Source organism: Amia ocellicauda, chromosome 10, assembly GCF_036373705.1.
Source record: "Amia ocellicauda isolate fAmiCal2 chromosome 10, fAmiCal2.hap1, whole genome shotgun sequence".
Taxonomy (NCBI): domain Eukaryota; kingdom Metazoa; phylum Chordata; class Actinopteri; order Amiiformes; family Amiidae; genus Amia; species Amia ocellicauda.
Genome location: NC_089859.1, coordinates 39,981,818 through 40,003,567, shown reverse-complemented (window position 1 = coordinate 40,003,567; position 21,750 = coordinate 39,981,818). Strand labels below are relative to the sequence as shown.

The following is a 21,750-nucleotide window of genomic DNA, read 5'->3' as shown; positions in this document are numbered from 1 at the left end:
AATAGAACACATCATAATGTTTTGGCGGAGTTCAAGATATTTTTTTGTTGAAATATTTACACATTGGTCTTTTCTTTGTTTTTGATTGTCTTTCCAACCTCAACACTTCCTTTTAAAATCTTTTATAATCAGGGAAATCAGACCAAAGGAAAACAGAACAATATAAATTACAGGATAAGCTTTTTTAGATAATTTCTGTGAATTGCTTTTTTTATTTATATTATTTAATATTTAAATAGTATTGTATTTAGAGCTGATCTCTGTAATTCTGTTATATTTTCTACTTCTAGAATCCAAAGGAACTGAATGGCTGCCTCTAGATTGCAACTTTATTTATGTTCTGATAATTTTATTATAGAGTTGTCAAAATCCCATAACATTTTGATGGATATTATATTGCTGTCCTAGAGCTGCTCCTAGATCTACCCCAGACCAGAACCAAACATCCGATATCTGTGACTTTATGCACTGAAATGTACAGTATTCATCCTTTCCATCAATATTTCCTAGCATCACTAGACTAATAGAATTCAAAATAAGTATATATTGTATCCAGTTTCCAATTGTATGTAGATAATTTTGTCTTCATTAATAGCACTTAGCTAAGCCACATATTGAGATTACTATCAGCTTTATTGTGTCTTAATTTTGACAGTATTTAATCTTGCAATTCTCATGGGGAATCCCAGTCACAGTCACCTATGACATAGCCAGCATTCAAACTAGCAGCTCTGGGCTATTGGTCTCAATCTGGGCTTCAACTGGAGGCTTTTACAGGTTAAGCCCCTTGGAATCCCCAATGACTCTTTTGTGTTTGATCTAGTAATACTTCCAACTTCCTGCAAAGGACTGTACACAAGTCACAAGTGAGTGCACATCCTGTTAGTGAATGACAGGCTTTCATCTCTGTTTCAGCTGAAATGAGAAGAATTTGAATCTGCAATGCAGTTCAGTTCCTTAGACACTTCAGTATTATTTTCTCCATTCATTGAGACCACGCTGTCTAAAAATGTTATTTGACCTCAAATTTAGGAACTGTTCAAAGCAACAAAACAAGATTCAGAACTGAATTTTTAGCACATTTTTCTTTTTCCTTACCTTTTCCTTACCACTTTAATAGTTCAACAAAAAAAATTGTAAATGGTAAAACTATTTTAATGGTAGAAATACAAAGAATCCTTTCTTGTTAGGTTAAGTTAGTGCAGTAGTTTTGGTGGGGAAGCCAGTTTTGTAAATTATTTTTGTGTATAATTTGTTTGGAGTTCTTTAAAAAGTGTGACAGTTTCTTAACTGCAGGTGGCTTTAAAGCAGGAAACACACTTTGCTTTTTATAAACTGGAATCTGCTCTTTCTTCAGCAACTAATCTTACATAGCTCTTGCAGAGCTAGGGTGGACAGACAAAGGGGCACATATTAGGAGAGGAAAAGGACGGCAAGCCCACACATAATAGTCCTCTGAACAACTATTCACAGGCGGCGCTGACCACTGGCCTGGCTGCATAGTCCATTAAAAGTCCTGCTGAAACAGGGCTCCAGCCCTCAATGCTGGATCACACCAGCAGAGGGTGTTACAATATTTATTTGTTTTAGGTTGAAGAGTCTATTTAAGCCTCTGGAGACACTGAAGAGCAGATTCTATTCTGCATTGTTCTTTGTGTGAAGTTGTAACTATAGCTGGTCTTTCTGCTACATTACATCGTTGGATAATTAATCTCAAACATTGAACGTATCAATTTATACAATCAAATCCCAAATGCAAATGAGAAACTACAATTTTATAATTAGGCTACAGCAGAGGTTCCCAAACTTTTGGGCTGGCATCCCCCCTATTAGGCCCCCACCCCTCCATTACACACATTCATATTGATATTACCATTTATATTTTGAAAGCCCTAACAATAATTATTTGCATTTTATGGGTCACACTTTTATTCGGCCATTCACATTGGAATCACTGTATGCATAAACCTATTCTTACTCCATCTAGTGCTCACTCGAATTAATGAGACGGATAAGCCCGAATCAACGTAGTTACAAAAGATACAGTAACGCGCTCTTTCCATTTCATACAATTTTACCAGTTATGTAATATATAGTTTCTTTGTTATAAAAACTTCTGCAGTTGCTGAGTTTTAAAAACTGACAAACACATCACAGATGACACCCCAGATTAGCCTACTGTCTGAACAACCAATGGAAGTGTAAAGTTTTTTATTTTCTTCCCATACCTCTGAACTCCGGATGTTTGGCAAGGGACTTCATGGACCCCTCACTGTCTGCCTTAGTTGCAGTTGATGTTGAACTGTGCAAACTAATCTATTTTATTTATTTTTTGTTACTGCCATTTATTTTTTTGTTAAATATTGCAGCACAGATTCCTGGTGAGCTCGTTTCCCTACTTGTTGACATTTTGGAAGTGCAAGTTATTCTTATGTATTTAGTTTACCATAATTATCACCTCACATAAACTGCTGCGTATTTTGGTCTGAAAATACCAATAAGCGGCTCACGGACAGTGCTTCGTGACAATCCTCTAATCTGTTTGGCCATGACTGGATATGGAATAATCCAATAACCAAGAACCGATTGCCACTCTTGTGAGTCGTGATAGTAATTTGTTTTTAATAAGTGTAAGTGTGGAAAAAGTAGTTTCACATAAGTAGATCGATATAAAATAAATCAGTTAATCCAATGTGATTTCAGTGGGTCGGCAAAGAACGGTTGTCGGATCCCCTCGGATTTTGTGTGTCTCATCTTGACTTTTTACCCTTTCAACTCTTTACTTGCACCCCCCCCCCCATTTAGGGTCTTGCGCCCCTCTAAGGGGGTGTGCCCCACAGTTTGGGAATCTATGGGATACAGTAACTGTAAGGTATCTAGACATGTTACCAGTAGCACAGTAGTTTAGTTTTTTCTTTTAATCTTTTAATAAATTTCTAAGGTGTGCCTAGCTCTGATATCTTTTATCAGATGTAGTGAGTGCTATATTTAATTTTTCATAGTATAACCATGTAAATGTTTTGGGGGCAACCTATTTTTAAGTCAAGTTTTTGATCAGTGTTGTACGGATCACTTGTTTCAAAGAATATTTGTCCTTGGTGATGTTCCAGAACATTGACATACTTGGAACACAAGACTAAATAAAACAAAGCAAAATTAAATAGTGTATTCAAATGTTGTATAAAAGCTATAGGACAACTCTGGGGTGTGGAGTAATGTGTGACAATCATAATGATAAAGGGCTAGTAGTCAGTGGAAATATCATGCTTTTAAAATCTTTTATGGGTTTAATTTTCTCATTTTAATCCACCCCATGTTATAACATAATGCTTACATTTTCAAGTAATCTGTTATTATATCACTTATGTTTCTGAATTTATTTCTGTTGCCATTGCTGAAAGTGTTTAGTTTACTCAACTAGTTTTGATGAATAAAAGTTATTGATTTAGATAGGATCTGATTTGAAAGGCGACACTACTTATGGTACAAATTGTGTATTATTTTGCTGGCTGCTTCCTACATTGCATCATGCTCTCAAACATATTAGCAAAACAATGCATACTGAACTCTTTCCATATATCTGTTCTTGAGCATTCAGTAGCAATTTTAACTTTAGTATGGTCAGCAGAAACAACACTATGTAGTAGAAAGAGTTTTGCAGACATGCTGAACCTCGTCTCAGTTCAATCAGATTTTCTGGGATTAATTAGTGTTCCATTGCGATACTTTAATTAAAAAGTCTAAATATTTTGAACTGAATTGATTACTGAACTACCCAATGACTACAATCATATCTCAGGACTTCCTGTGAAAGTGTCTTCATTTTTTAATTAAATGATACTTCTGCTTTGGTTGCTTATGCTCTTTTGATTTACTAGTAGTGAATGAAATGCCTAAATTCTTGAAGAAATACAAAGTTATCTTTCAAGTACTATTCAATTGTATGTGCCCACTACTCATTGTGTAAAGAAGTGTCTCCTATAATAGATCCTACCTGCTCAAGTTCTGCATGCAACATTTTGCTGATTTTTGTATATATTTATTTATTTATTTGTCAAATAACAACTTGTTCTGTAAAATGCCTACCCTACACATTTACAGAATATATGCTTTGGAATGATACTGAATTTGCATTTGTATTTTATTCAGATAATTTATTTTTTATGTTTTATATATCGTGTAGCAAAGAACAATTCTATTTTATTAATTGTCTGATATGACTGACAAATCAGAATTTCAGACGATTTCATCTTTAAAATGCTCTATTGCATGGACTTAGTCAGTGAATTGGGTGGCAAATCTGTATGCCATGTGCTTCATTTGCTTTCCAGGTATCCGATGAATGTTTTATATCCCCAGATGTATTTGCTAAGATAAAACAGTTATCCCACAGGGCATTTTACTCAAGTCTGATTAAGCAACTTAGACATGTAGACGGTTGCAATTGCAATTGCAATGTAGACGGTTGGGCTTTTTTTTTTTTTTCTTACTTCTACTGATTAGTTTTTTTTTATTTAAGGGTAAATTATTCTTTTTAAAATCAGTACTGACCTCTATGAAGTCTGATCTTGTCATGTAAAGGTGTTTATGAACTTTAATGCTCATGTAATTAGTGACTGATCAATAAAACACTTGATTTCCTATATGAAACATTCTTACAAATGCCAAAGCAATAGTAACACGCTATTTACGCTTTGAATTATGGTACTATAAGGGTTTTTAACTGTTTCAATCAATATTTTTTCCAAGAGAAAAGCAATCTGTAGGTAAATACAGTACACAGGTTAGATTGATTATACATTGATGCAGGTAATAAATAGGCCGACATACCTAATATGTATAATAAAAACACTGTTAATATTGATCAAAACATTTGGTTGGCTGATTTATGTTTTAATCATAATGCAGTTTTCAAGGTATAGGCTATATATTTTTATTTCAGTTTTAGATGTGAAGTTTTATGTTTTAAGCTTTTGGACATGATCTGGGAAGTTTTATTTCTTTGCAGTCCCACATGATTATATTTTACCAGCACATTAAATAGCCTGTATAAGAGTCCTTGTTGTTGTTAAGAATTAGGCCTACAGGCAACATACACTACAAAACTTTCAAGAAGTAAATAATTATGAAGAGTAATTTTCTATCTAAAGCCAAATTATACTCTGTTGTGGACTAAACTTCGCTTAATTTCAACCAGAAATCTAGTTTTCTAACTACTTTCCCTTTATTCTGACAGTCCATGATCATATTTCATATGATCAAATATACCGATCAGCCATAACATTATGACCACCTGCCTACAATTGTGTAGGTCCCCCTTTTGCCGCCAAAACAGCCCTGACCCGTCGAGGCATGGACTCCACTAGACCTCTGAAGGTGTGCTGTGGTATCTGGCACCAAGACGTTAGCAGCAGATCCTTTAAGTCCTGTAGGTTGCAAGGTGGGGCCTCCATGGATCGGACTTGTTTGTCCAGCACATCCCACAGATGCTCGATTGGATTGAGATCTGGGGAATATGGAGGCCAAGTCAACACCTTGAACTCGTGATTCATCAGACCAGGCCACCTTCTTCCATTGCTCCGTGGTCCAGTTCTGATGCTCACGTGCCCATTGTAGGCGCTTTCGGCAGTGGACAGGGGTCAGCATGGGCACCCTGACTGGTCTGCGGCTACGCAGCCCCATACGCAAAAAAAACTGCGATGCACTGTGTGCTCTGACACCTTTCTATCAGAACCAGCATTAACTTTTTCAGCAATCTGAGCTATAGTAGCTCGTCTGTTGGATCGGACCACACGGGCCAGCCTTCGCTCCCCACCTGCATCAATGAGCCTTGGCTGCCCATGACGCGGTCGCTGGTTCACCGCTTTTTCTTCCTTGAACCACTTTTGATAGGTACTGACCACTGCAGACTGGGAACAGCCCACAAGAGCTGCAGTTTTGGAGATGCTCTGACCCAGTCGTTTAGCCATCACAATTTGGCCCTTGTCAAAGTCGCTCAGATCCTTACGCTTGCCCATTTTTCCTGCTTCTAACACATCAACTTTGAGGACAAAATGTTCACTTGCTGTCTAATATATCCCACACACTGACAGGTGCCATGATAACGAGATTATCAGTGTAATTCACTTCACCTGTCAGTGGTCATAATGTTATGGCTGATTGGTGTACTTTCAAAATATGGTTTTTATAATAAAATTTTCTGTACTTGGTTATGTATTTCTATACTTAAAAATGTATGTATTGAAATTAGAAAATCACTGAAGAATTTACATCAAATAGGTAGGCATACACCAAACTGCTAATGCATGGGAAATATATCTTGTTCACTCCATCTATTTTCAGAGTTGTCATGTTATTTCAATTGTAATGTATGCTAGACCTTTTGAAAATGGTACACTCCAATCATTACAGAAAATGGGAAAATGACTTTAAATATTAGCTTATAGAGCTATCATTACAGTTAAAATACATTCCCCTGCACACACTTAATTAGCACTCTAATGTGCCTGTAAGTGTAACATTGATTGTCAGGACAAATTATTTTCGTTCAGAAAACATAATTTACAATTTATGAATTAAAATTGACTAAATATTGTAACTTCTTTGCCTGGATAAAAAAAAAAAGAATCGTGCAGTTGAGAAAAATGCTAATGGAGCTCAGTTTAGGATTCTTCATGCAATGTCTGGTCAAGACACTGGGCTTATAATTGATGTGTCCATTACTTGAATTCTCTTGTAATTATAGTCAATAAGTCTTGTAAATGTGTTAAAGCACACTAAAAGCATAAGAAATCCAAAAGAGAGTAAGGCTAATAATTTAAAATAATCAATGTAGGCGTTTCAGCACTTAATTTCCCTTGTGTGTTGATAGCTGATCATTCTTAATCCATTAAGATTTATTTTGTCGTTTATAATGCAAAATAGGTTTGCACTGGTCACTTGTACGATTTCAAAATGTCCAGCAGGTTAAGAGCTGAATGTATTCCATTATTCTTCCTTGACTATATGTATTAATTGCTTTTAAAATCAACTTAATGCAGAAACAAGATGTGAGGTGGCCATCAATAAATGACTGTTTGGTTCCTGAGGTACCAGCTTAAACTTACACCCAACCAACCTTTCCAAATTGGATAGTTTGATATAGTGATTCATCTGTAAAATAACAATATTATTGAAAACAAATTTAAAAGTAAATGAATATATGGAAAGATACAGACGAGTTGTTTCGTTAAATTGCAGCATAGTGATACTTGAAGTTTAAATCGTTTTGTTAAATTTACAAATATAATTTTTCAAGATATTACATATGCATCAGCATTGATGTAATTAATTTCAATGGGATTTCATTCCCTATATGTCATATTTTCCAAATGGGTGCATTTATGCCCATCTTCATTGTGAAAGATGGACACTGTTTTTATTTCCCCTCTTCACATTGTAAGATGATGACACTATCAAAGATTGTTTTGTATTGCCTTCCTGAAAGGTCAACGTCTCACTGTAAAGTGTATTTTGAATTCAAACATTACAGTCTAGCTTGTTGAAAACCGGGTATACTGTTTTAGATCTAGCTGCAAAGCACAGAGAACGCCTCAAGTTAGCATAAATAAGCCTGTCAGGAAGTAGTGGGCTTGCCAAAAATAACTGGCAATTTTTTTTCTCATTCAGTCAATTTTGTTTTCTAGTTCAGCAAAGAGCTTTGGAGGTTCTGTATAATAAGCTTGCAATGTAACTACTGTAGAAATAGCCTGTTTCCTTAAACTATTGACCTGTACCTTTTAGACATATTCTAATTATATCGTGCTGATCAGATTTACCAATATTGCGGCATTGTTTACAAAAGTAGCTTTATTCCAGACTCTTATACTAAGATTTTTTATGCATTTTAATTGCTGTAGGGTAGGTAACCTGATATGTTTCTAAACTGGGAATGGTCATTAGGATGTTGTTAGGGTCACATTCAGCTGTTCTAGTTCAATGTGAAAGCAATCTGTTGGAACATGTCTCTGGTTTGAACAAAATACTGTACTTCTTAACTGTTTTTCAAAATGTTTTTGAACCAGATAATTTTCAATTTAGTCAATGGTGAATGTAAAATTTGTTGTAGATTAATTTGTTAATTTGGGTTATCCTCCTGTATCCTCACTCAGGGCCCACAATAAATAACTGATTCTCCTGGCATTTGTTTTGCACTCATGTTGCTCACACAATTATTGAGTTGGCGAGTTGGCAGGGACCAGTAATTTGCTTCAGGTGTCCACAATTTAGTTTTCTTTATACTTTTATCAGGGCACATCTTTTGTGGTCATGGGCAAACATTTACCAAGGGATTTCAGACCGTTCTGTTTTTGAAACCCCTGTGCAAGTTATCAAGTTTAGGTTGGGATTTTCAATTTAAGCTGACTGTAACTAACTACACAGTTCATATATAAAATTCCATATACCAACCAGGGCATACAATATTTCCATTTGTATTCACAATAGCTGACTTCTTTCAACGAGTATGCAGATTTGACATGACAGGTTCTTGGAAGAGATCTTTTCAGGCTTTTCTGATGACCCCCTGGCCTGTATCTGAGGACCCCAGGGGGTCTCCAGCCCTAGGCCTGCTTTGCTTGACTGAGTTCCTGTGTTGATATGACACTAAGAGCACTTCTGGCATCCTTCATTAGTGGCAGTGCTCCACACATTTACTAGTATTCAACTTAAAGGACAACTATCACAGTTTCTAAAACTAAGGTTTATATGTCCTCATGTGTTGGTACTTGTGTATTAGTAAAGTATTATTATGACATGAACCGACATGAGTGGCACTACGGTTTTATTAATACTTTCCCCTAAAACATCTTATGGATCAGATTCTTCATTGTTCTTGTCCCTGTTAATTTTTAATTGTGAAATGTAATGTTTTGTTTTTGACAGCCTCCTATTTTTCCTGTCAGAAATGACATAAAGGTGTGCATTGAGGTCGAATGATCAGCACTTTGTTCTCCGAAGTGACATACAGATACTGGAACACTTACTCTTAGATGTAATTTGTAATGAAATGCATTTTTGTAATACACATCTTATGTGCAATCCCAACCTTACCAAAACTCTCTATAAACCCTTGTGTTCAAAACTGTTTGAACCTGAGCCATGTTCTGAGAATGTTTTATTGAAGTATTTTCAGTTTTTCCTTATTTAGGCAAAGCGCTGCTCACCCTGCAATTTGTTTAGTGGAAATCACATGTGAAACAGTAGTGCCTCAGGCTGTGGCATTCTGCAGCATGCACTGCAAAATCAGTCACCTCTTCTACTGTTTTACTGTTGCTGAAATCCTGAAAATTGCAACTGATGTCTATTGAAAGCAAAAAGTAATGGATATTGTGGTTATAGAAAATAATAATAAGAAAAAAATGCATGCAAATAAATTCTGAGAAAGGGGAACAACATGCAGGATCTTTAGGAAATGAATTAGTAATTTTTGTTCTCTTGGTTTCAAGTGTAAAAAATTAATATCACCAATTTAGATGACAGTATTAATTTAACATGGCAGTGCGTTAATGGCTGATTCAGTTTAACGGAACTCATTTAAGTGGAATGGAGGCTTAATTTTATAAGATTTGATACCTGTTAGATGTAATGTCCTTCTCCTTTTGGCATTTAAACACATAAAACTGACTGGATATAACCATCCCTGTGTTAGAGAGACCTACACTTTGTGATGGGAATGGCCAAATAAAGAGATCTGCATTCACTGCCACACAGCTGTGAAACCTTGTTAGCAACGGTTGGTTTTCATTCTTCGTTAACACAGTAAAATTATGTGTCATACTTTAGATTTCAGTAAGTGAACTGTGCTTGAATGTATTCATAATCTACACAATGTCTTTAATCAAATCAGCAAAGTGTTTCTGAAATAAATATTGCAGGGTGTCTAATGGGTACTACTTTGAGAACATAGATCCTAAATATAATCCAAATGCATTTTAATATCTGTGGCACTTTTAAATATTTGTTCTTATTTGTGTCTTCTGTGCAGTAGTGTCGGTGGCTACTGAATTATTTAACATAGATGCCACAAACCGTGAGGCCGTACAGACAAACCAGAAAGCTACTGCACAGCCACTGGTACACCCCACGCAGCTTTTGGGTTCATCCATGCCCATAGACGTTTAATGACTCCACAAGAGCATAGCACTTATTGATAAATGGCGGGTAGGGCCATATGCTCCTTCATTTAGACAGTTGAAGTCTTCTGACTTATTAATGACAATAATTAGGAATAAACCTCCCTACACCTAGCCAAAGTGATTAGTGTTATAATGATGGAACTGCTGCTGAACGTACAGAATTGATTTACGTATTCTGTCTGACCTTTTAAATACGATTATGCAGCAGAGTTTGGAATGAAGCTTGTTTGTTATGTGTGTATATAGTGCCTTTCATTGAAGGGTATCTGGGATGGGATCACTAGGAGTTAGACTTGCACAGCTGGTGAACAATAGCTGAAGTGAGAGTGCAGTGAAACTAGGGAGGATTTTATGCACCTGAGGCCTGCATAAAGCTAAATTCAGTATTCATTTAATCAATTTGGTCTGTTTTATTTATTTATTTATTTGATGTGTTGATATTTTTTACTCTCCTTGTAACACATAGAAGTATACTACAACTCCTGAAAACCCAGGTAATGGTTATTGGGTGTCCAAAACGGTATTCACAAAAACAAGAACTATTAACACATCAATAAAGATAAATTAAGATATTATTTTGTTTTATATTTTTCAGACACATATTTAAAATTGGTACTGAAAGGTGCCAGGTCATTGTAAACCAGTTAAAACAGCCACTTAAAATGTGGAGCTATTAAGTATTTTGCTTATCTTTTAAAATATTCATAATTAATTCTGAACCAATTCAATATTCTCCACTGCCTCTTCTCCCTTCACCCATTTTTTGTTGTTACCTAAAAACACATCCATTATTTTCTAGTGTTTCTTATACTAGTTTTATAAGACACATTCCAGCAAACCAACTTTGCACAAGAGGCCCTTGTATTTAAGTTGCATCACATCCAAAACAGAATTGTGCTTATTTCCCTTTGTTATGAGTGCTTGTTCTCATGTATTTCTGTATTTTCCTTCAAGGATCAAAGCCTTTCAAGTGCAAACTCTGCAAATTTGCGACAGCCCAGTTGGGTGATGCTCGGAATCATGTCAAAAGGCACCTTGGGATGAGAGAATACAAGTGTCACGTCTGTGGGTAAGTACAGTGACATTCTCCTCACTGCAAGTGTGTAGAAATGTAATTAAAACAGGGTATGAGTTGTTAAAAGTCTGAATTTCACATTCCACAAGCTTCGAAATTATACTCGCGTAGCTTCTTTCCCATTGTTATGGTAAATTTTTTAAATACAGTTATGACATTTCTTCTCCCACTCCTAATCCTGAGCTGAAAATGAACAATTTTGTAGGCTCCGAGGTCAATTTGAACCTGTAATCTGTAAATTGACTAAATTACAGGATGTTCGCTCACATTGCCAAAGAGAACTATAGATTTCACATATAGCAAATAAATATAAATAAATATATAATTTAGCACTTATTCAAGAAATATTTTATAAACTGTTTGGCTTTCGGTTCTACTTAAGGTTAGCTGAAGTGCATCTGTTTGCCACAGCTATTACTTAGCAAGATGTTACATAATGTAAACAACTGAGGCAAATAAATCCTTGGTTTAATGAGAAAGCAGGGAGGTGTCTTTTTTCTCCATGTTTTGTAAGTTCTTCTGTAGACTTTTTTAAATGTAAATCTGCTCAGGTTTCACCCAGAGCAATTCAGGATAGCTTCTTTGCAGGCAATGAAGGTTTGTTTGTTAAATCCAAAGTGTTTTATTTTGTCCAAGTTGACGTATTGTTGTCGTTGCTGGTTTACCCGCACAAAAAATTATTCTGTGTATGCCTGCAGAGTATTATTTTGCTTTATTTAGTCCATGCCATTAGACTCAAACATCAACAGAGTGACTTGGTAATGGAAGTGTTTGCATGCAGTAAATTGGAAGCTAAGGTAGTTACTGTGTATAACATGTATTTGTATTGCATTTTGCTAGGTCTCCTCTAGTTGGTTAGATGAAGACATTTTTATTCACTGGAACGCTTTGGGCATTTTATTGCACTACATGCTTATTATGCCTAACCTTCTGATTTTAGAGTTTAGTTTTTAGATCCTTAAGTCAAGCAAAGTTAATGCCCTGTTACGTCTCCTGTGGTGCTGTATGTAGAATATTATTTACCATGGTAATAAAGCACTCCAGTGAAAATAGTTCCACAGAATTCTCCACACTGAAAGAATAACTGAAGAGGGGATGTGTATCATTAATACACAGGGAAATGGCAATGGCAATGCAGCTGTATTCTGTTTATCCTCATAATGTGTGGCTGCAACACTTTTCATGCTATGTATCATTCTGCAGAGAATCCAAAATACGCCATATATCGTAGAATTGTATAAAATATCTGTTCAATTCAAAACACTGGTGTCCAACCTGAAAAGGTGTGTGTGAAATTACTGCTTGATTGACTTGAAAGTAAAATAAAAAACAGCAACACAAGGAAAAACAGGAAAGTGTTAATGCTATAAACTGCTCTGCATTGACAAATCACTTGACTAATACACCATATCTTACCTTTGCCCAGTACTTGAATGACTGATGTGTCTAGTAGTGCAAAATCTACCATTTTTTTCAGAATCTGTGCTCAAAAATGGATTAAGGATTTTGCTTTTCTCTTCTTACTTTGTCTTTTTGTATTTAAATGAGATGCTAAACGTTTGTGCCTCTTAATTGAAACTGATAAATTCACCGATTTGGTGATCACGTGTAAGAGATACTTCGTGTTCTCTGCAAAATATAGCCTCAGAGCTGCTGTGTTGTAATTATACATTCGGTTTAATTCTTGAAAGGCTGATATCAAACCTCTACCAAACCTAGCTTTAGCAACTTATTTGGTCTTCCTTTCATTTAAAATACTGATTAGGTGGATTTTAGATTTTTTTGAATATTTAAATTTACTCTCTGCCCTATTGCTTTTCCTCAGAATGGCTTAACTTACATCTCACTTAATTATCGTTTACTAGTGCTTTTCAGTGAAAACATCAAGTTGTTTCTAAATTAACACATCTCTGTACTTTTCATTAAGACATCGATTTGCACTCTCCTTTTAAAACCACCTTAGGAACACAGGCTAAGTTTTGACATTTCACAATGATTAAGACCCAAATGCATTGTGTTTGCAACATCTGTCACGCTTGTCTTCCTACATCCAAATGTGTTTGTATTTAAGCATGGGAAGATGTTTGTACTTAGAAATCTTATTATTTTTTGATATACAAAAGGCATAATAAATGCAGGCAGATTCAGATCTGGGAGGGGGAGGCAGCTTCTTCTGCAGATAGTGGTGAAAGTAAGGAACTAATTGCTAAATCATGTTATGGATGCTGATTGTTTCAGCTCCATCAAGAAAAGGCTCAATCAGGATCTGGGATGAATAAGCTGCTAAGTAACCTGACAGCTTGAATAACATGGTGGTGAAAATCATTTGCTATTTTTCTACCTTGTCGAAGTTCTCACTTTCTTTTTGAATTGGATATCATATGTTGTTTATAATTTATAAAACCCAAATTCGGAGTTGCCAGTTGCTAATTGTTTTGCTTAACACTTACCTCTTGCTGGCACAGGAGAGATGAAGAGAACATCTCAAGCATGAATCACTGTAGAATTATTTAGCTGGCAGTAAAAACGGAACTCCCAGTAGCAAATGGTTGGAGATTTTAAGTAAAATACTTTTTTTTTAATAGCTAATTGACCCCAGAATTGTTGGCTTCACAGCACTGGCTTCCAGTGTGCTTTAGGATCAATTTTAATATTATTTTCCTAACACATAAAGCACTTAATGGAAAAACTCCTGATTATTTTACTGAGTTACTAATTTCATATCAACCAATGCGCTGCCACTGAGGTCATCTAACAGGGGCCTACTTTGTGTCCCAAGAGTGAAGCACAAAAGAAAAGCAGAGAGAGCTTTTTGTTATAATTCTCCAAAACTGGAATGTATGACCCCGTTCACACTTATTAGGCCGGCCCTGTGCCGCCTCAAATCTAGGCCGGATTTTTTCAGACACCCCGTTCACACCTGCGGTTTTAGGAGCCTCAGTGCGTCACATATGGGGGCGAAAAGCCGGCCTAAACCAAATGCATGCCGGGAATAAACAAATCTGCTCAAACAAACCAGTGACGCAGGACATTGCGTCTGCTTACAGGTGTATGCGCTGTATTTATAATCACAACTTATTAATATCGATTGGCTATTGTTCGGTTCTATATTTTATTTGAAAGTAATCTTAACCATTTGCAGCCGAAGCTTTCTAAAATAATTAAAAATGTGCTGGTTCAATGGGGAATCAAATTCATATATTTCCCTTTTCAAATGTCTATCTTCGATTCTGCAAGTCTAAAAGTGCTGTTATACAGTCCACCCGAAAGCGAAGCAACTTTATTAGGACAGCTGCATTAAATCACAAGAAATCCTATTAGTATGCAATCGTCTGCATCGAAAGCAGCCTCTGTGACGCGTCTGTAGTTTTATCAGACAGCAGCGCTGCGCTCCTGCGGTTTGTGTTTTAACTGTATCTTCATCCACATTGTAAGCAGCGCTTTCATTTGTGCATCGGCCCAGTTTTTACCTCTAACGCCGGCATTTGTGATTGTACTGCTCAGCACAATATAACTGCATTTCGGATTGCATAGTAAATAACCGGTCTCGTATTAAAATGCACTGATTTGAATGGAAACCTGCTTCGGTTAAATTTATATCGTTTTAATGCAAAATTCGGATAATTAATAAAGTTATGGTCCCGTTCACAGTGTCATAATCATACTTAGTACAAGAACAAACAATAGCAAGTTTACCAGCTACACACTTTTGTTTTAATCGACCGAGTAGTTTGAACTGTTTACATTATAACTCATTACTTACCCTAGACTTTTTTAATATATATAAAGATGTGAGCTAGCGAAATGTATCAGTACATTTAAGGCTATAGATCGATATGACATTCAAACAATACAGACACAATACTGTGTCCTGCAGTGTGTGAGCTGTCTTGGTGCCCGTGTTTACTCTGTGTTTATTCCGCGTCTCTGGGGGGCGGGGCTTGAGTTGCGTCACACGCTGACGCTTTCTGCCGGCCCAGGCCCGGCGCGTTCACAGTTACATTTAGGCCGCATTAGGCCGGGTCGAAAACTGACCCCGTTCACATATGAGAAATCTCAAGTGTGAACGGGGTCTATGATGTTTTATTGGAGACGCATACTTACTGTTTAAGTCAAGACTTAAGTCAATTTTTTACAAAATGGATTTCTTAAACTGACTGTTTCTAACACTAATATTATCTGTTGATGTTTTTATTGTTCTTTGAATTTTATGATTTATTCTCCATCTTAATCTTTAAATTATTCAATTTTATTTTCTTGTACAGCAATTTGAGCTGCTTTTAGTATGAAAGACACTATATAAATAGTTGTATTAATATTATTATTATTTACCTATGCAATTTGGCAAGGAAGCCAGAGAGTCACTTTCAAATATATGGCTGAAAAGATTGTTCTAGATCCCCACAATGCTTTGTGTAAAGGTGTAGGCCCACCTCTGTTCTGAATGAACATTTCCACTTTTTTTTTATTGAGCTTTAAGTGCTTCATTGGGGTTGACATTATCTGAGTTTGAATAGTCAAATCAAACACATTGTTATCACCTCTTTTCAAGACTAAAGACTGAAGAGTGTTCCTTTGCCTTATCTGCTTTGAGACCAAGGATTACAGTAGTCACACTTCTTTGAACTCTCTTTAAGGAAGCAATGTCCATCTTCTAGTGTGGTGATCAAAATTGCAAACCATATTCTAAATGATGTCTTGCTAGTGCACTGTATGTTGTATTTCAACATTATTTCTGCAGATCTCTGTTAGCTTTTCTAATGGCTTCCCCACATTGTCTTTCTTCTTTTAATGCAGTGATTTCCGCTTGTGTAGAGCTAATATCCGAGCAAAATAATCTATATGGTCTTAATGAGGATCCCACCACCTCTTTTATCATTTAAAGAGCAAACACAGATTCAGCACTTTTTGCAAACTTTGACCCTTTCTCCTCCATTCCTCAAAGATATTCTGGTCATTTTTGTACGTTAAATTATGCAGTAGGAAGACTGAATTTGAACACTGTGAAACATTGGTTTAATATTGCTAGCTAATATACTTTCATCTCTAATGTAAACAAACTGTCTGTGGCTGTTTTCTGTTTTTAATTTTGCATTCTTTAGATTTAATTTGGAAAGCCGCGTCCAATTTCCAAGGAGTTCAGAAAGAAAATCCTTCTATTTTTCAGTTACAAAAGCAAGGTGACTCTACACTCTAAACATTACATACTTACATTCAAGTTAGTTTGGGAATGCTCTTTGGAATCTTTAAGCCATATTGTGATTGCCAGGTTCTGCTGTAAATTCTGCTTTTCCTTCATTGCAGTATGTGTTTGTGTGTGTGTGCGTGTGTGTGTGTGAGAGCATGATCGTGCATGTGCTCGTGTGTATGTATATGTGTGTGTGTGTGTGTATGTATATTCTTTCGGTCATGATCCTGACAGGAAATGAACATCTTTGTACTTGATTATCCCACAGCAGCCGTCACTTAACTTATCCCATATTGTTTGCCCTCTCTCTATGTGGTAATATTTTATAATCCTCAAATAGAATCTAGTTAAAACTCCAGTAAAACTATTTTTATTTTCAGTAATAGTTGTTGCAGATGAGAAGGGATCCCTATGTAGATGATTATAATGTCACTCTCTGATCTTTGCAGCCCGAATAATTGTAAATCATTGCTTCATAATGTGTCAAAGAATGTCTGTAGCAGGCAATTAAATGGCAGAATATAATAGACCAAATTATTGCCTGTCAGGTTTTCAACAACACAGTTAGTATTTGAGTTACACTTAATCATTACGTGCATTAGCAACTTCATTGGAATCCCGCTTCAGGCTGAGCATGAAATACATTGCATTATTTAAACCTCTAATGGTAGAAGCCATTTATTTGTAGGGAAGAGTACAACATGCAGAGTTTTACAAAGCATGGAACACTTAAGAGCCCAATTTATCCAAATCAAAGTCTTAAAGCAAATAAACTAAAGTGCCAGAAATTAGCAATTTTCATAAGCTGAAAAATATTTAGAAATGCAAAGCGTTAGATAATTTCAGACAGCAGGGATTAATATTAAATATTTACTTTTAACCAGCAAGGAACTGTGAGGCTTTTTGCATAATTCATTCAAGATTCCTAATTTCGGTAAATATTTAAATGAGCCAGTATTTTGATTAAACAAAATGATTCTCTGGTTCTAATGATATCCTTCTAATCATGGTATCTGTGGAAATAATTTCCTTTTTTGTGGAATACCCTGTTTATGCCACAAGGGAGGTTTTTAAAAAGTTCAGTTGCACTGGAGGCATTAAGAAATAATGAAGGCCTCTCTTATGATGGATTCAGTGTCACTTTGATTCAATAAATGGATGTATGCATATATACTTATATATGTGTGTGTGTGTGTGCGTGTTTATGTTTATAAACGTGTGATATATCTGTGGGTATACATGTTTATATTTTGTATATCTATAGACCAGTAAATCCTCAAACATTCAGCTAGAATGAAGACTTATTATGGCATGATTGCTAAACCGTAATTGTCTGTCCTTAGGTTTCTTATTTAGTGACATTGTTACTTTGTAATATCTTTTATCTTTTATTTATTTTGTATTAAATAACATTACTGTTATGCTTAAATCTTATCCCCTAGTCAAGCTTTATTTTTTCTCCCCAAGTTAAGGACACATGATGCATGTAGGAAAGAATTGTAGGATAAAAGCTGAACTGAGGGTTATAACTACAGTAACAATGAATACAATATATTGGCTGTCTCTGGAAGGCATTTGTTAGGTTATTGCCCATTTGCAAAATGTGAAAATTAAGGCGGCAATGATATATTTAGCAGAGTTTGTACGAGCAAGGAAAATAATTAATTAAACAGTTTGTGCTTTGTTGAGCTGATGTTTAAATATTACAAATTTGTTAATTATAAAATGACTGAAATAAATCAAATAAGTAAACTAAGAAATAGAAGAAACAAAACAAAACAAAAATTCAAACTATTTTTTGAATTCAATGAGGTGTTGTGTATTGAAAAGCTCTGCAATATAACCTTATTGCCTCCATTACACCATATCATGTTTTTTATTTAATATATTTATTTTATTAACTCTACAAAAATGCAGAACAATGCATATGAATTTTAAGGAATGGGCTTCTATTATAAAATGCATTTCCGATTCATAGTCTTACTGTACTTTTATTTGAACATTGAGATTATGAAAATAAAACGTGAATGCCTTTTACACATTTTTATTTGGAATTTGGGAGAAATGTTGTCAGTAGTTTATAGAATAAAACAAAAATGTTCATTTTACCAAACAGATACCTATAAATAGTAAAACCAGAGCAACTGATCATTTTGCAGTGGTCTCTTACTTTTTTCCAGAGCTGTATAATAATTACCATCCCTCAAAAATTGTACAATCATCCAGTGTCCCTATTAAACTTACGTGTGCATGGTTTAAATACCAGTAGTCTAGGCTATATAAGGCTATATCTGTATTAAAATGGCCCAGCTAGCAGACCCAGTTGTATGTGTGCTCTGTTTTGTCCTTGATATTCCATGGGTGGCCAATGGTGGGTGCGAGGATAAAAGAGAGAAACCTGTGGCAAACCAAAAGTAACTGTAAAGACTGGGTTTGTAATCTGAAATTTGCTGGGTTGGGTCAATGTTTTGATTTAATCAAGGCTCTTGTTAGTTTAATATGATTGAAATATATATTGTAATACATATGTTTTGCTACTTTGTATTGAATGTACTTTTTAGTTGTTCCAGTTTCCATGTTTATTGATATTTACTTGTTTACTAGGTACATGAATATATCATGTCTCTTTATGTACAACTTTCTCACCTCTAAGGGAAGGAAAATCAACTGCTTTTTGATATTTGCAGTTATGAGGTACATATGGGTGTTTCATTTTCACATTTTCAATTTTATGATACATTTATGGTAGAAAAATAGATCTGATAGAAATGTAGACACAGTGAAATGTATGTGTTATTAAATATATATTTTAAATTAGACATACCGATGTACGAGGATCTGAGAGCTTGGATTTATAAAGGATAGGAGGCTGATTGAACTGTTTTGTCAAAAGTGAATTGTTTATGTCATTTAATGGAACAACTGTCTACATTCATAAGACTGGTTTTGTTTTGGTTCTCTGCACGACAGTTGTTTTTATGAACTCGACAGTTTTATAGCCCATTAGTCTTTATAATATGATAAGTTGTACATAATGGGTTGTAGGTTTTAGTTGCCTTCAGCTGATGTTTATAGATTAGTGTATGTAAAAATGGACCAAATACAGAAAGTAAACAAATAGTATTAGTAATAATAATAATGATAATAATAATAATAATAATAATAATAATAATAATAATAATAAAACATATTTTGTTACATTGTGATAGGTACATTTTAGTGTTAAATAAAACTTAAAAAATGCTGTTTTGTGCTGCTGTTAAGGACTACATATGAGAAGCTTTTAAAATGCATTGTGTTTATGTTTTTTAGTATTGCCTTAATGAAATTACCATAATGGGAACAGAATTACCCTGAAAGAGACAACATAGCATTATGATGTAATATAATTCCAGGTCCCTTATCAAGTAAGGTTACAGAGTATGGCAGCATTCTGCCTGGTTGGGTTAGGATTATTAGCACATGTGTTTGTTCACACTGCACTTGTTAAAATGATATGGATATTATCATATTTTTCTTATCTGGCAGTGAAGTGAGGCAGATACTAGAGTATTTATTTTTTAAATTGATGTTATAAATACAGTATTGTATTGGTATCGACATATAGCAGAATAAATCCCTCTGCACACTGGCCACATGAACTTAAAAAAACCTACCTACAACCTGCCTTTTGGCCAGTTAATCAGGAGTGTCATGCTTGTTTCTTGTACATTAAAGTACTTTTTATTTGATTCCTCTACATGTTTTCCTTTTGTTTATATAAAAGACAACATCTCAATTGGCTTGCATTTGCTTGTTGTTTCCACAAATCTTGTACTGCTTTACCTTTTTAATATTAATATTTTATTTGCTGCACCCTCTAGACAACTGTAATTTAATTAACAAATTCATAAAAAGAAAGAAAAAAGAAAACTTAACAGTACAATAACTGTAACCTGTGAGGTGACATTAATGATACTGTGATTTTAAACCCAAGCACTGCCCTTTGCCTTGTGCAGGTCTTATTCCCATTCAGTGTACAGTTCATCTTATAAATGTGTGCACCATGGTATCTTCCAGTTCTTTGACATGTATGCTAATAGGCTGCCTTTCTAATTAACCTCCCCTTATTAGAATGGGCAAATGACCCAGGTTGCAGTAATACAGAAACTACTTAGTGTAAGTGTGTTGGTAATCTATCCCCGTTGCCTGTCATAACCAGATCGGAACCCGGTGAGGTTGTAACAGACCTGACTAAACTGGAAATGTGCTTTCCTTGGTTTGTGGTGTTGTTATTCTTTTTACGCCATTTTGCCCACAGCCCTGTTAAACGGCAGCGTCACTGGTAGTACCCATGCCTATATTCTTATTTGTCAGTGCTTGGCTGCGGTGATGATAGGGCTTTGTCCATCTGAGTATGTAATGTGAATTTCCACGCTTATCGGATCCGTTTCATCATTCGTCTTAAAACTGCAGTTTTATGCCTCTGAGCTATACGTTAAAAATAAGTATTTTTTAAATATGATGTGGACAATTTAATGTAGCAGTCAATTTTTACAGTTCTTTAAATAGGAGAAAAGTGGACCTTTCGCTAATTTATGCCTCAATAGCTCGGATGCTGATATCTCATGATGTGGGTTTGTCTCCCTGCATCCATTATAGACAATTGCTTGACACTCCAATAACTCATAGCCCTTCATGGCAATTTCCATGTCCCCCAAGGACAGCAAGTAAAAGAGGGTCCACTTAAACTTACAACCTGATAAAATAGTTGCTGTTAAAATGAAAGATTGTACATAAAAGAAGACTATTACCAAGTGTGTGACACCCAAGGGGGAGAGTTTTGGTCGGAAATGAGGGATTAATTATAATTTAACAATTTTGAGCAGATTTATATCCCTGCTTTCCAGTGTTTAAATGTCATTCTTGGTTACTTTTAGACCTGTCCTGAGCAGAGGGAGCTAAGGGTGCCGATAAGTCATGCAAGCTCCATGTGGTGTCCGGTTGTAAGTGAATAATTCAGGACACTTCGTTAGCTCCAGCCCTCTGTAAACTGTAGTATTATGGAATTAGGGAGACACAGGTCACCCTACAAACATATGCACATGTGTCATATGTGCACTACAGGGTTCCCACAGGTCTTGAAGAATCTTGGAAAACGACTTCCAACAATGGAAGAGCTACAGAGAAACAGTAACATGACTGATATTAACCAAGAGGTTTGTATTCAAAGAGTCAGTGAAAGTCCTTGCTATGTACATTTTGCAGCTTACTATGGGAAAAGGTAGGGGAAACTTCTATTGTGATTAAAATAATAAGTTGTAGATTCAGTT

The 21,750-nt window shown here is 35.4% G+C and overlaps 1 protein-coding gene across 1 annotated transcript in view; it reads left to right on the top strand.

The window, feature by feature from the left end:
• Positions 1 to 21,750, top strand: part of znf407 (zinc finger protein 407) — a 259,450-nt gene that overhangs the window by 11,373 nt on the left and 226,327 nt on the right. The window contains exon 3 of the mRNA XM_066716068.1: positions 11,130 to 11,244. Coding sequence (XP_066572165.1) covers positions 11,130 to 11,244 — 115 coding nt within the window. The remainder of the gene's footprint in view (positions 1 to 11,129; positions 11,245 to 21,750) is intronic.